Source organism: Hyperolius riggenbachi, chromosome 10 (genome assembly GCF_040937935.1).
Source record: "Hyperolius riggenbachi isolate aHypRig1 chromosome 10, aHypRig1.pri, whole genome shotgun sequence".
In the NCBI taxonomy this organism is placed as follows: Eukaryota; Metazoa; Chordata; class Amphibia; order Anura; family Hyperoliidae; genus Hyperolius; species Hyperolius riggenbachi.
Genome location: NC_090655.1, coordinates 220489525 through 220505378, shown reverse-complemented (window position 1 = coordinate 220505378; position 15854 = coordinate 220489525). Strand labels below are relative to the sequence as shown.

Genomic DNA, 15854 nt, shown 5'->3' with positions numbered 1-15854 from the left:
TCGCCTGCCCATTGAAGTCTATGGCGGTTTGCCAGATTCGTCTGTTTGCAAAAAAAATTCGGAAATTTGCGTTCGTTGTTCACGAATGGAAAATTCTATGTTTGCGACATCTCTAGTCCCTGGTTGCAGTATATATTGGGCAGTGCAGCAGGAAGTGAGTCTCAGCCTCGTGGGTCTCCCGCTCACAGTGTTGGCACTGTCTATTGGCACAGTCTGTTCTCCCTGGGTTTGCATGTGTGTCTGAGTCTCTCAGTCTCGATTTCCAGGTTGTGAGCGCTGAGTCTGTAGACGCTCAGGATTTGCCTCTCTTGTGGTGATTTCCCAAGCATTGGGCCAATTTATATTCTCTCTGTAGGGACTGGTAAGGTGGCCATACATCAGATGACTTGCATACCTCCCAACTTTTTGAAGTGAGAAAAAGGGACACTTAAGCCACACCCATGCCATGCCACACCCCAGGTCACGCCCCCATCACACCCCCAGTCACGCATACCATAAAGATTTAGTAAGACAAATATGTTGTTATATAATTCAAACTACACTGGTCCTTTCTATCCTGGTTCATTTTCTGTCATATTAACATTGTTAAATGAGTAACATATCAATTTAAAGGATGGGAATAAAGTTTAGAGTCAATCAAACACATTTTTTTTAGTAGAGAAATATGTATATTTATATAGAAAGCGGGACAAAGTCCTGAAAGAAGGACAAATGAGGAGGGAAGAGGGACAGAGGGACAGTTGGGAGCTATGTATATTACTTCACCATTTGTTTATGGTGTGTTTGGAATGTGAATGGAGAGGAGTGCTGAGCCTGTCTGTGTGTGCCCAGCGTCTCTCCATGCCTTGCTTACCTCAAAGCACGGTCCCTGCAGCCAGGCAGTGTCCCTCCCCTCCTCCGGTGATTGTGCAGAGAGTGTAGATGAGGAGGGGGGGGGAAGGTCAGAGGGCACAGCTTGTGTCAGGCAGAGGACAGCGAGTGAGCTGCGAGTGTCCGACACAGACAGCAGAGGCAGCGAGGTGCGGAGAATCATGTGTAGATCAGAGCAGTCACCACGGGGCTTTGTAAATGATGTCATTACTCTGTATAGGAAGCAAGTCCCGCGGTGACTGCTCTGTTTTCCTTAATAAATCACTCTGCCGCTCTCCATCCTGACTTTCAGCCCGGGACTCAGGCAGGCTATCGCGGGAGGGGGGATCAAGCCTTCCAAACCGTGACGATCCCAAAGAAAACGGGACGGTTGCGGGCTATGGACTTGGCGGCCAATCGACCATCCAATTCGATTATTATAATCAAATTGGATGAAAATCGGTGTCACCAAGTGCATGCCTGACTGACAAAGCGACCAATTTTGGGATGGAAATTGGTTGCATGGTCGATTGCGCATGCTGCAAGATGTCGGGCCGAAGTTGGTTGGTTGGGTGTGTGGCGGTACAGCAGAGTTTTACGGAACGAGCGATGAGACGATGAAACCCCCGCCGCTGCCGCCGCAATGTATAAATATGCCCAGTGTGTGAATTTATACGTTACCTGTCCTGTAGCAGCCTCTGCGCAGTGTCCGTAACCTCCAGGCGGCTCTCCATACACACTACTGGTGCATAGTGTCTGACGTCAGCACATAGCGTCTGACATCAGATGCTATGCGCCAGTGGCATGTATGGGTAGCCGTCCGGAGGTTACGGACACGGCGCGGAGGCTGCTACGGGACAGGTAACGTATAAATGCAAAGTGGGGGGGGGGGACATTTATACTTTGGGGGCAGCTGTGGAGCGGACTCAGCTGATTCCCTGAAGATTTTATGCTGAAATCGGATGGGAATCGGCCTGTAGTGTATGGGCAGAATCAACAAAAAGACAAATGTATCTCTCGCTTAGAGATGAACTTGTCTCTTTGTCGAATCTGCCCATAATCATTAGGTCTATGGGCACCTGTACAGTATATGGTTATCTTTTGTGACTGTTTTATTTCACTCCTCCATTTATCCACATAGGCCTTGATTCATAAAGCATTCCCGCATGCAGTAATGCAGAAAACAGCTGACTTTACCGAGCACTTAGCAAAATGTCAATTCATAAAAGCAGTTACCGCATGAAAAGCTGAAATTCCCGAGCAGTGAGGTAAATTACTGCCTTGTGTTGTGCGGTGATTATCTCAACACATGTCACTAAATGTCAATTCACAAAGAATAGAGCAGGCGATAATTAGGGGTGCTCGGAAAATTCTGCGATTCCGGCCGGAATTAGATTAACTCCGAAAGTCGGAACGGAATTCCTATACCTCTTAAACCGAATCCCACGGAAATTCTATAATTCCGGCAGAATTTTCCACAATAACACCGTCAGTCTCTCTCTCTCGCTCTCTCGCTCTCTCTCGCTCTCTCTCTCTCTCTCTCTCTCTCTCTCTCTCTCTCTCTCTCTCTCTCTCTCTCTCTCTCTCTCTCTCTCTCTCTCTCTCTCTCTCTCTCTCTCTCTCTCTCTCTCTCTCTCTCTCTCTCTCTCTCTCTCTCTCTCTCTCTCTCCTCCTCCCCATCCATCCATATCATCCAGTGGTGAATTGCAGATTTTCAAAACAGCTTATATATCATAGCTGGGGTTTAAACCCTGGACTCAGTGTGTAGTAGGTATCTGTCTTACCCTCTAGACCATAGGTTCTCAACGTGTGGTACGCGTGCATCCAGTCAAAAATGGCGCAGAGTAAAAAATGGCGCACCGTTCTGCCGATCATAAAACGCTATTTACCGTTTTAATGTAAATACATTAAAACGGTAAATAGCGTTTTATAAAACAGAACAGTGCGCCATTGAAAAATTGGAGGAGGAGAGGCGGGGTCGGGCTGGAGGAGAGGCAGCGGGCAGTAGGCTGGCAGCGGGGGTCGGGCTGGAGGAGAGGTAGCGGGCTGGCAGCGGGGGTCGGGCTGGAGGAGAGGCAGCGGGCAGTGGGCTGGCAGCGGGGGTCGGGCTGGAGAGGCAGCGGGGTGGAGGGAGTAGGATTAGGTAGCATGTGTATACATTACATTGTCCCGGCCCGGCGTTCGCTCCTCACTTCACAGCTTGCACGAGTCCTGCATCCAGCCAATCACCATGCGGAAACTGAAGCCGCATGGTGATTGGCTGGATGCAGGACTCGTGCAAGCTGTGAAGTGAGGAGCGAACGCCGGGCCGGGACAATGTAATGTATACACATGCTACCTAATCCTACTCTCTCCACCCCGCTGCCTCTCCAGCCCGACCCCCGCTGCCAGCCCGCTGCCTCTCCTCCAGCCCGACCCCCGCTGCCAGCCCGCTACCTCTCCTCCAGCCCGACCCCCGCTGCCAGCCCACTGCCCGGCCGCTGCCTCTCCTCCAGCCCGATCCCTGCAAAAAAAACATATAAAACGATAAATATCGTTTGAAGTGCAGCGCCATTCTGACACTATTGGCGCTGTGCGCCATTTTTGCCTGTCCCCGGTACGCGTACCCCAGGGGGTACTTCTGATGGTTCCAGGGGGTACTCGGGCTTGATATACTTAACCAAAAATAACACATTTAGAGTATTAGAAAATGATAAATCTTATTTAAACAGCACTAAATTAGTATTTTAGCTAATTAAAAGCAATAGTAAATGCTTGGAAATTGTTTAGAACCAATTATAATGTACTACGATTAAATATATATTTGTCAAGGGGTACGTGTGATATTGTTTACTATGCTAGGGGGTACTTAGTGAGTACAGGGTTTTAAAAGGGGTACATACCAAAAAAATGTTGAGAAACACTGCTCTAGACCATGAACCACTCTACATGCTAAAGCTGGCCTAGCATAAACCATACTACCATTATGATCAATTCAATAGAAAAAGTAGCATGATTAAGGATTTGTACTTTTTGAAAAGCATGCTTATATACCATAGCTGGGATTTGAACCCTGGACTCAGTGTGTAGTAGGTATCTGTCTTACCCTCTAGACCATGATCCACACCAGGATAAATTTCTTTAAGCTGCTTCCCATCTCCAGGAAGTATCTCACTGCTTGCAGACCTGTATCATGATCAATATTTGAGTACAGGGACTCGACATCACAGGTGACTAAGAGCGTATCTTCAGTTAGTATTAAATCATTAATTCGGCCCAATATGTCACCTGTGTCCCTGATGTATGATTCGAGTCCCTGCATATGGGGCTGTAGAAAGTAATCTATATATTGGCTGCAATGTTTTACAGCCAGCCGGTGAGTGTATACACGGTGGAACGCAAGCGGGGAAGCCGCGCATGCGCAGAGATCCCGGAAGTACTGCACCTTCACCCGGATGCGAAGGGCGTGCGCCAATCAGAGCGACATCGAGAGCACGACCGTGCTCGCCCCTCGCCCGCCTAGCAATACGTATTTAAACAGCACGCAGGCAAGCTGACAGTAGCCTCTTCTGAAGCAGCCGTAGCTGCGACCGCGTCAGGTGCTCTCTGGGGTACTCCTCTGGATGTTCTTTTGGGTAAGCGATGCCACTCATATTCACAATGTGACTTTCATTTAGCAGTATGATGTTATATGTAGCACACAGCACTTTTATTGTATTGAGGATTCTTCATTAGTGCCAAGCATGAAGGTTGTTTAGCACAGTCCGTTTTTAGCACAGTTTAGCTCTTTAGGTTTATAAGTAATATGGAGGGCGCTTATGGAGATATTCCTGTAGATACGTTATTTCACCTGCTGCAAACTAGTTAAATATGGGGACCCACTCACCTCATATAACCTAATGAATCAAGTATAAACAACAGTACTAGTTGCGCTGGCTATAAATTGTTCTCAAGTAATTTAGCAGATACTAATCACCTCAATAAAAATATTTATCAGGTTTATTATAAAATACAAACTGTCAATTGTAGCACAAATAAAACAGTATTACATCACAATATATATTGAATGTATATGCCATCCACTCACTCATACATACACAGACCCTCCAATGTGCATAAAAAATGGGGATGAAAAATGGGATAAAAAGGTGAAAAAATGTGTAAAATGGAATAAAAATCAGGGGGTTTTTATAGAAAAAATTTGTTTCCCTCTAATGATGGTTGCAAAAATATGTTGCTATATTGTCTTTTAGTCCTTAATGGGGGTCAGGTAAGTTGACATATTTCAATACAGACCCCTATATAGAAGGCTGATTGTTTTATCATATAAGTGTGTTCTCTTCACTATATATTCTCTAAGTGGAGCCAGGTGGATTTGTCGGTGTTTACTTTAATGTCTGGATTCCTTTAGTAAAATAACCCCAATGGTTTTACTCACGTTCCTGACGGGTGGATAAAAGTTAATTTGGAGTCCTGTGGTGAAATCGGAGCTCCGGCCGGCTGCTCCGTAGTTCAACTCAGCGTGTGCACACGCTGTATCCTCAATCCGTACCGCCGTCCACTACCAAAGTAGTTCCGGGTGGCGGCTGATTCACCTCCGGTGACGTCACCTATACCCCGCGTCTTGTATTGTTCCACTGTTGCTTGGTTACAGCTTGAGTAGGTCAATAAAAATACGTTCCGTGCCTGGTTGGTTCGGCTGCAGAGCGTTCGTTCCTGTGGCAATTTTAGGACAGCGTGGGTCATAGAATGAGGGCTTACGCGTTTCAGCGGACTACAGCCGCCTTTCTCAAAGCACGCAGGCAAGCTGACAGTAGCCTCTTCTGAAGCAGCCGTAGCTGCGACCGCGTCAGGTGCTCTCTGGGGTACTCCTCTGGATGTTCTTTTGGGTAAGCGATGCCACTCATATTCACAATGTGACTTTCATTTAGCAGTATGATGTTATATGTAGCACACAGCACTTTTATTGTATTGAGGATTCTTCATTAGTGCCAAGCATGAAGGTTGTTTAGCACAGTCCGTTTTTAGCACAGTTTAGCTCTTTGTGGGAGATTAGACACCTGTGACACAAGTAGTGTCCATTTATTATTTATTATATTTTGTAGGTTTGCACATACTGTGTGTATGAGTGTGCCCACGCTGTTGGGCGTGGACGCGGGCATGCACACAGCACTTATTTTTGATTGATTTTTTACCTTTGATTCAGTTTTGTATGCAGAGAAGCACTTTTTTTGGTCAAGATTGTTATTTGCACAATTATGCACAATATGTGGCATCCTGCCCTATGAATTGTATACTATTCTAGTATGATTTAATCATTGTATTCCAGAGGTGGATAGTGCCAATAACTTTTGACACGTACCAGGAGATTGATTTTAATTGTTTTTATACATTTTGCTTGTTTGCTAATAAAGATTATGAATTTGAACCATTGAGATCCTATTGTCCTGGAGATATTATTTATGGCTCAGATAGGTTTTCTCTTTTTTCTTTTGGTGTTGTTGATGTTTTGATTGAAGACCTAGGGCATGGTACCAAACAGAGGAATATATCTCATGAGGTTTATATTTGTGTTTCTTATGTTCTTCTACGCTTTGGCAATTAAAAATTTAGAAAGACTAATAGCCAGATACAGCGCAGATTCAGGGCAAAGAAAGCCAGTAAAACTAAACATGCACATCTAAATTGAAGCTGGGAAGCCTCTGTTATTGTAATGCTGTCTCTGCACAGAGAACAGCCAAATGTAACAACTCAGCCAGCTACATTCCTCATGTTACAGTTCCGTAAATTCCTGCATTTCTATCGCAGCTGTGAAAAGGTTTATGAATTAGCACACAGAAGTCCAAAATACCGAATGCAGTATTTTCCTGACCAGATTTTTGTTATCGCAAAGCCTTTTATGAATCGAGGCCATAGTCTCTTTGCTCTTAGATTCGTTAGGACCTGGGGGTGTGGATTTGGGAGGAGCATAGCTCTGAGCACTTCTTTCAAGGCACATGGCTTTTCTTCTGGGATGAATCAGGGCTGCAGTTCTATAGGTGGGCTCAGTGGGAAAGCAATCTACAGGATAATGTGGACACTAGTTCTGCTGTGTAGTGAGCTTCCTGCCCCTCTCACTGGCTCTTCTGGTGTATCACAGAGCAGGCTGTGTGTGCAGATCTCTGCCTGGCCCCACAGGTTATACATCTCTGAGCAGTATATTGCTGTGCAGGTCTGAAATGAGAGGAGTGCGCAGTATGATGGTGACGGTGTGCCAGCAGGATGGAGCAGATACAAGTTACATTCTATCTGCAGGAAAAGAGCTGGAGAGGACAGGAGAGCAGACAGGCAGCTCACAGCCCACTGGTGAGTAGACTGAGGCTGCTCAGCTAACTGGGACACTATTAGGGGGGTGGAAGTGGTGTGTGTTGTACTGTGTTATGTTTCACAGGATGATACCATTTATTGGCTGACTGTGGAAGAGGAAGTCAGCCAGTAAACTTATCCCATAGCAGCACAAGAGAAGCTCATCAGCTCTTCTTCTGCCTTCCAGCAGCCAGCTGCACTCTCTGGGAATGGCAGCAGCCATATTATTAAAATTATTACTAAATGTCTTTAGGCTGGACTCACACTGTGCAGGTTGCATACGCACATGTTGTAATGGTTGTTAACTGCAATGGAGACTGGACATAGACTTTAATGCAAAGCCTGCAGGCAGCCAGTTAGAATAATGTAATCAGCTACAATGCAGTACTGTGAACAGCCCCAGAGAACTGTATGGGCAGTAAGTTGACAGGCAGAACTATTCTGCAATCATTGTGAACTAGCCCTTAGGTGGCATCGGGGCCCAGGCATATGCAACAAATAATGATATAATGTGTGTAAAAAGGGGGGGGGGGGGGGGGGGAGGGGGACAGGCTGGAAAAATATTTTGTGGGGGATGGTTTTAACCACTTAACAACCTCTGCCACGCTTATCTACGCCCCTTTAAACTTCACCTGAGTCACAGGGGCGTAGATAGGCAACTCCTGTTTATTTTGCTGCTGTGCGCGATCGCGTGCGCGTCCGTGTGCACGCGGATGTGCATACACGTCGGGCACCCGCTGGTCTGTGATTGGCTGATGTGAACATGTGTTCACAAAGCCAATGACGGTGCTCATTCATGCAGAATGTGTGTAAACATTGCATCAGTCTCTATGCTGTTACAGTTACTGAGATCACTCCTGAGAGGATCTCAGATAACTAACACAGCATTAGTGACTGATCAGCATCAGTGAGTTTTTTTTTTAAATAAATTATACCCCCATTAAGCCCATTAACCCTTGCCTCCCTTAAATGTGAAAATTGCTGTGGTTTTTAGGTGAAAAACCCGGTGGTAGAGAAGTGGTTAAGAAGTGGTTACTGTGTACAATATCTATCTTATTATCTCTGTTTTGTATTTCAGGCCTTATCAAATGACACCTGAACTGAGAGGGATATGGAGGCTGACATATTTATTTCCTTATAAACAATGCAGATTGCCTGGCAGTCCTGCTGATCACCTGCCTCTAATATTTTTGGCCATAGACCTAAACAAGCATGCTGATCAGACATTTCTGACCGAAATCCGACTTAATCTAATTAAACTTTAGTTGCAAGCTGCATGCTTGTTTCAGGTGTGCGATCCAGACAGCAGAGCTCCCAGGCAACTGGCATAGGTTAAAAGCAAAGAAAATATGGCAGCCTCCATATCCCTCTCAGTTCAGGTGTCCTTTAAAGGACAACTCTAACGAGAGAGATACGGAGGCTACCATATTTATTTCCTATTAAACAATACCAGTTTCCTGGCAGCCCTGCTGGTCTATTTGGCTGCAGAAGTGTCTGAATAACACCAGAAACAAGCATGCAGCTACTCTTGTCAGATTTGACAATAATATCACACCTGATCTTCTGTTTGCTTGAGAAATAAATATGGCAGCCTCCTTATCCCTCTCTTTACAGTTCTTTACAGTTGTCCTTCAGGGAGTAGGGAGAACATGATGAGCGCCTTTCAGTTGCAATCAGCAAAATGGCAGCATTAGTAACCCCGCGTGTATCATTGTTATGTAATTGATTAGAGTAATAATTAATTAATTTATCAAGGTATTTGATAAACTGTTATTGCGTAATTATTGCGTATCCATTTCACATTTCAATTAAAAAATTAAGTCTTCTATGTAGCAGTGGATAAGTCAAATTATATATATATATTGTGTCACAAGAAGGAGAGAGTTGGCTCGAGGATCCTTCCCCTCCCCCCAGTGTAATTTAAGACACTGCTGACCAACTGCTCTCAGTAAAGGAATGCGGCCTCTCCAAAGAAAGAGAAAAATAGGAAGAGCAGATGTTAAAATCAAATAGTAATTGAGCGGCTCCACCTTTTTGCCAACCCGGTGCTGGACTGTGAGTGCTAATAAAAATATCCACTAGATGGCAGCAAAGAGATACGTCAGTTTGATTGTACGTCTACGTGACGGTACTTAATGGCAGCCCCGAACGGAAGCCTCCAGATCACATGATTAAGGCCGGAAGCGGCCGATATGCGTGGTGAGGGAGCCCTCACTGACTACACGCAGCCTAACATCTTTCCCTGGTTGGAGCCTACGACGGAGCCTGGCGCCGGCTGACCGGACGGGAGGCCTTACTGAAGCAGGATTCTGATGCTGGATACATCTTAGGCTGGCTATGCACGTGTGCACACGTTTTACCAGTTATATGCTTGACACTGAAAGGACCCAGCCTGATCTATTAAGCAAGTGGACTTCTGTGAATGGTTTTTGATACCTCTGAAGGAACGTGATGTCCTCTCAACTACTGGACGGGAGATGATGTGAATTACACTGCGAGTGGTGAGAGCCTCAGTGAGGCAGATCCTTGGTGATTTACTGCATGAGTCTATGCTTTTAGCCCTGTGATGTCCAGCCTGATGTTTAGCCCGCAGTAACTTGCATGCGCTTTATGTGACTCCCCTATCTGCGTAGTGGGACGTTATCCCTGTTAAGGAGGACTCTGCACCTTTGGAGTATACCCTTACTAACAAACCAGCCCCTTGCTTTCAAACCGATGTATGGTGGGGATCCCAAGTATGTCTGGTGTGACAGATGTGTTGTTTGGTGTGTGCCCAGCCGGCTGCGCTTTATAACATCTTCAGTGAGTGGTTTATGTTTTTAAAGTGACACTTATGCTGGGAATACACGTTGCGTTTTTGCCTTCGTTTTAGCCTTCGATTCGTTCGGTAAACGAATCGGGTGTTGTAAACGTATGTGAAAATAGTCATAATCTCATTATAGTTTCGATTAATAGACCCCAAAAACGAACGACTAGTGATCGAACATGTTTGATATTATCTCTCTTTATCCATCTAATCGAGCCATTGGTAGGCTTGATGGCTGTTCAGATCGATTATATATTCGTTTATGGTAGTCCGTCCCTGTAAAAAGGGATTTTCGTTTCGTTTCTTTGCAGCCTTCGTCCATTGGAAAAACGAAACCATCAGAATCGGAAAAAAAAACGAAACCGTGGCTGGTGATATTAACCGTATGATCGATTATTTCGGGATCGAAAAGGACAAAAGGCACAATCGAAACGAAGGTTTAAACGAAGGCAAAAACGAACCGTGTATTCCCAGCATTAGTGTACATACAGTGTTGATTACAATTTTTTGAATAAAGTCTTTTTCTATGAATGAGAAGCAGGGCCTGATCCTTTTTGTTGTTTGCGGTTGCAACCTCTGCGGTCGCAACCTCTGCAAAGTAGAACATTACTTTATATTGAAGGAGGGGACTCTATGCAAAGTTTTGCTGGGCAGCAGTGTCTCTGAATTACAATGCTGCTAAGATCATGTACATTTGTCCCTGTCCATAATACATCTTGACCACGCCCACCTTCTGGTGCATGGTCACGCCCTTTTTTCACTGCAATATCTGGATGTGTGGGCCCCAGGTTGAAATCTCTTTGGTGGGCCCCCAGTGTCCCAGTCCGACCCTGAATGTGCATATCAGTTCTAATCCTGGAATTATACTTGAATTACCTCTGAATTAAATACATACCAGAGGGGATACTGCAGGAAAACTCTCAATCAAATCAACGTGTGCAACTCTGCAATTAATAAAGATAGAATTATAGACATACTTGAAAGGTCGGGGCAATTCCTTCCAAAGAGCAATTTTATACTATCATTTATATTTTTTGGCTAATTTTTTCTACTGCAGTAGAGCGATACAAGCTAGTTCACCAGATTGGTGACCTCAGAGCACACTCAGTGCCATCGTTATTATTCAGATTGTTATTAATAAAACCAACAGATTGTATCTATCTTAGTGAGCGTTCTCTGGATTATTATTATTATACAGTAGTTAAAATCACTTGTTTAGTTTGGAGGTGTATGACTATTTTATAGGCTATAGTGCCATATTAGGGATGTTTTGCTATAGGAGTCAGCACATGCTATTTAGAATAATAGAAGTAGTGTATAAAATAAAAAAATGACGTCATGTAGGTTAAAGGGGTTCTTTCGCGAATGAGGAAAAAAATAAAAAGTGGTTTATGCATAAACTATTAAATATTCTTCTAAGGTAGTGTAAAAAGTTTTTTTTTTAAATGAATGGTTTCATCAATACAACATGTAATGTAAATAGTGACGGATGACGGCCTGGGAGGCTAATCAATTTGTTAAGGGTGGTTTTTATTTTACTTTCATTTCACAACCATAACTGCTGCCTACGTAGTTTTCAGTGGTATAACCCACTTCTAGCAGGAATTCCCGTTATGGCTATAACAGCTGAGCTCTGCTGAGCATCTCAATATGTGTTTACATTGTTGACAGGCAACCACACAGACCCCGATGCAGGGAGTCGTTTGTGCAAAGAGTCATAAGCTGCTGGGAGAATGAGCCAGAATCAGTCCCATCTACACCATATGATTCTTTGTCAGATCCGATTCAATATGATTCAATTCATTGATTCAATTTGATTCAATCTGACCATGGTGCGATTGTCCAGAGTGCCTAGTCTTCTTAAGCTACATACTCACGGGGGACAACTGTCCCCCGTAGCATGCGCGCACGCGAACAGGGAGCGACAGCTGTCCACACGTCTCGCCAGAAAGGCAGAGACGCGGCGGAAGCTGTTTGTGAATGGAGCACCCCCGGCCGGATGCTCCATTCACTCGCGTAGGTCTCCTGTCGCTAGCCCGCGTACTCACGCGGGACTAGCGACAGTTCCGGCGAAGACGTGGCAACAGCTGTAGCCGGCGATTGAACATGTCAATCGCCTGGCGACAGCTCCGACGGGCGACGGTTCGGAGCGCGCGCGTTATACACACGGGCGACCTATCGCCGCATCACGCGCGTGCCACGTGGTTGCGGCGACGGCCGTACCCCATGTGTATGGGCCTTTAGACTTCTCTAAGGTAGTTCTGTATGGGGTTGGAGAATAGTAGAATGGGGTTCTCTGGAGACGGATGCCCTAAGAGGATAATTGGGTATAGAGGGGGAAGGGGTTTGTTTGTGTTTCTTTTTCTTTTTTCTTGTGCTGTTTTTCCTTTTCTCTCCTTCTTTCCTCAAAATAAATAATGTAGCATGGATAAAGATCCTCGGATGGGTGATTGTTTGATTTTGTCCTACAATGTAAAGAGTCTATGTTCGCCAATTAAGAGAGGTAAATTATGGATGGAATTGCATAGGATCAAGCCTAATATTCTTTTTTTGCAAGACTCATTTTTGTGGGGATAAAGTGCCGGGCATGCCCTTGCCCATATTTGATAAATGTTTTTTTTTTAACCTCCCTGGCGGTAAGCCCGAGCTGAGCTCGGGCTATGCCGCGCAGGGGGAGATCTCAGCCCCTGGTGGGGCGATTTTCATTCTATAAATTGCTGTGCGCGCAGCCAGCACTTTGCTAGCCGCGCGCACAGCTTGATCGCCGCCGCTCTGCGGCGATCGGCCGCACGCAGCGGCTGAAGAGGGCCCCCCCCCGCCAGAGCCCTGCGCTGCCCGGATCAATGAGTTTCGGGCAGCGCTATGGGCTGGATCGGGTGTGCCTGACGTCAGGACGTCGGCTGACGTCCATGACGTCATCCCGATCGTCGCCATGGCGACAGGAGAAGCCAAACAGGGGAACGCGTTATATACGCGTTCTCCTGTTTGCTATAGATGCCGGCGACGATCGGACTAGAGGGCCACATGCGCCCTCTAGTGGTGTTTCATGTAGCTACCACTCTGGTACCTTTACATGAAACATTAAAAAAAATTTTTTAAAAAAATGGAATTCTGCAATTTTTGCAGAAAAAATTAACCGCCAAGGAGGTTAATTCCCCAATAAAAAAGGCTAAGAGGGTTCCTATTGCAGTGGGGAAGAATTTTCCATTTGTTTTTCTGGATAAGAAACGTGATGAATTGGGTAGATATGTTTTTTTGAAAGGTCAATTAATGGGACAAATTTATACTTTTGCTAACGTTTATGCACCTAATGGGTCTCAGGCAACTTTTTTTCAGACCTGTAATGGAAAAATTGGAGGGTTTTATGGAAGAGTGTGTGGTATTTGGAGGGGATTGCAATTGGGTCTCGGAACCTGGATTGGACGTGTCATCGGGATCTAGGGCTTTTTCGGCAGTCGCTAGAAAATCAATAAAAAAGTCTATTGAGGGGTTGCATCTTGTAGATGTTTGGAGAGTTATTTTTCCTTATTTTTTTTTCTCGAATGTACATAAGGTATATACTAGAATTGATATGTTATTTTTGGATCAATATTTCTTAGATAGACGTAGGGGAGCCCATACTTGAAGTATCACTATTTCGGATCACACCCCTGTATGGCTTGATTAAGAACTTAGGAGGAGAAGTAGACTAGATTGGCATTGGAGACTCAATTGCAATCTTCTGGAAGATCCTGATGTTAAAGATAAGGTAAAAGATATTATAGAATCTGTATATATAAAATCGGATGTGGGTGTGTGTGGGTGTGTATGTATGATGTATGTATGTGCCGCGATCACGCAAAAACAGCTTGACCGATTTGAACGAAACTTGGTATACAGATCCCTTACTACCTGGGATGATATGTTCTGGGGGTCTCGCGGCCCCCCTGCACACTTGGGCGGAGCTACAAACAGCAAATCAGATTTCACCCATTCAAGTCAATGGAAAAAATGGAAAAGGCTGCCATTCTCACAGTAATAAAGCCAGAGTCCCCACACATGGCACAGTTGGTCATTTGGTGACCGCGGTTGCAAACCTAGGGAAAGTGGGCGGAGCATAAAGCAGCCAATGAAATTGCAGCCATTTATTTTAATTGGGAAAATGTAAACTGCAGCCAATCTTAGACTGTTAATCGCAGGGTTTTCAAACTTGGCACACTTGGTCACTGGGTGAATGAGATTAAGATTCAGGAAAGTGGGTGGAGCCTACAACAGCAAATCAAAATTCCCCTATTGATTTTCAATGGGAATATTTAAACTGCTGTCATTCTTACACTGTTAATGGCAGAGGCTTCAAACTTGCTACAGTCGGTCATTGGGTGACTGGGGTCCAAATTCACTAAAGGGGCGTGGCCACAAACATCCAATAAGATTTCCTTCGTGGATAAACTGCTTCCATTCGCACATTTTTGATGCCAGGAACCTGAAAGCTCACAAACTTGGTCATTGAGTGACTGTGTGTCAAGGTTACAAAAAGTGGGTGGAGCCAAAAACAAATTTTATGGGGAAAATTTAAACTGCAGCCATTCTTACACCGTTAATGGCAGGGTTGTCAAACTTTGCACAGTTGGTCACTGGGTGAATGAGATTAAGATTTTGGAAAGTGGATGGAGCTTACAACAGCCAATACAAATTCACCTTTTGATTTTCAAAGGGAATATTTAAACGGCTATCATTCTTATACTGTTAATAGCAGATGCAACTTGACACAATTGGCCACTGGGTGACTGGGATTATTATTCAGAAATGTGGGTGGCGACTACAACAGCCAATCAAAATTCACCTATTGATTTTCAAGGGGAATATTTACATTGCTATCATTCTTACACTGTTAATTGCAGAGGCCTCAAACCTGATACAATCAATAATTGGCTGACTGGGGTCCAAATTCACTAAAGGGGGTGGAGCCACAAACAGCCAATCAGATTTGTTAGATTGATTTCAGCCACTCTGTTATTGGCAGGGTTCTCAAACTTGACGCAGTTGGCCACTGGGTGACTGGGATTAATATTCAGGAAAGTGGGTGGAGCCTACAGCAGCCAATCAAAATTCACCTTTTGATTTTCAAGGGGAATATTTACATTGCTGCCATTCATACACTCTTAATGGCAGAGGCCTCAAATCTGGTACAGTCAGTCACTGGCAGACTGGGGTTTAAATGCTGAAAAGGACGCGGGCCAAAAACAGATTTGTTTAATTTCAATGGTAAAATGCAACTTATTGATGCCAAAGACCCCCACATCTCATAAACTTGGCCATTGAGTGACTGCATGTGAAGGTTAGACACTACACAACTAACTTTTTACATGGGAAAATATAAATTGCAGCTATTCTTACACTGTTAATGGCAGGGTTCTCAAACTTGACACAGTTGGTCACTGGGTGACTGGGATTAATATTCAGAAAAGTAGGTGGAGTCTACAAGAACCAATCAAAATTCACTTATTGATTTTCAAGGGGAATATTGAAACTGCTGCCATTCTTACACTGTTAATGCCAGAGGCCTCAAACCTGCTACAGTCCGTTGTTCAAATTCACTAAAGGGGTGGAGCCACAAACAGTCACATTTCTTTTCTGGATAAACTGCTTCCATTAGCACAATTTTGATGCCAGGAACCCGAAAGCTCACAAACTTGCTCATTGAGTGACTGTGAATCAAGGTTACAAAAACTGGGTGGAGTGAAAAACAGATTTCTCTGGGAAAATGCAGCCCTTCCTCACTGTTAGTGGCAGGGTTCTCAAACTGTGCACAGCTGATTACTATGTGACTCGGATTATTATTCAGAAAAGTGGGTGGAGCCTAAAAAAGCCAATCAAAATTCGCATGCTGATTTTC

At 44.6% G+C, this 15854-nt stretch overlaps 1 protein-coding gene across 1 annotated transcript in view; it reads left to right on the top strand.

The window, feature by feature from the left end:
- The first annotated feature begins 6850 nt into the window (after positions 1-6850).
- LOC137534539 (zinc finger protein 268-like) overlaps positions 6851-15854 on the top strand; it is a 34693-nt gene continuing 25689 nt past the window's right edge. The window contains exon 1 of the mRNA XM_068256082.1: positions 6851-7173. Coding sequence (XP_068112183.1) covers positions 7047-7173 — 127 coding nt within the window. The 5' untranslated portion in view covers positions 6851-7046. The remainder of the gene's footprint in view (positions 7174-15854) is intronic.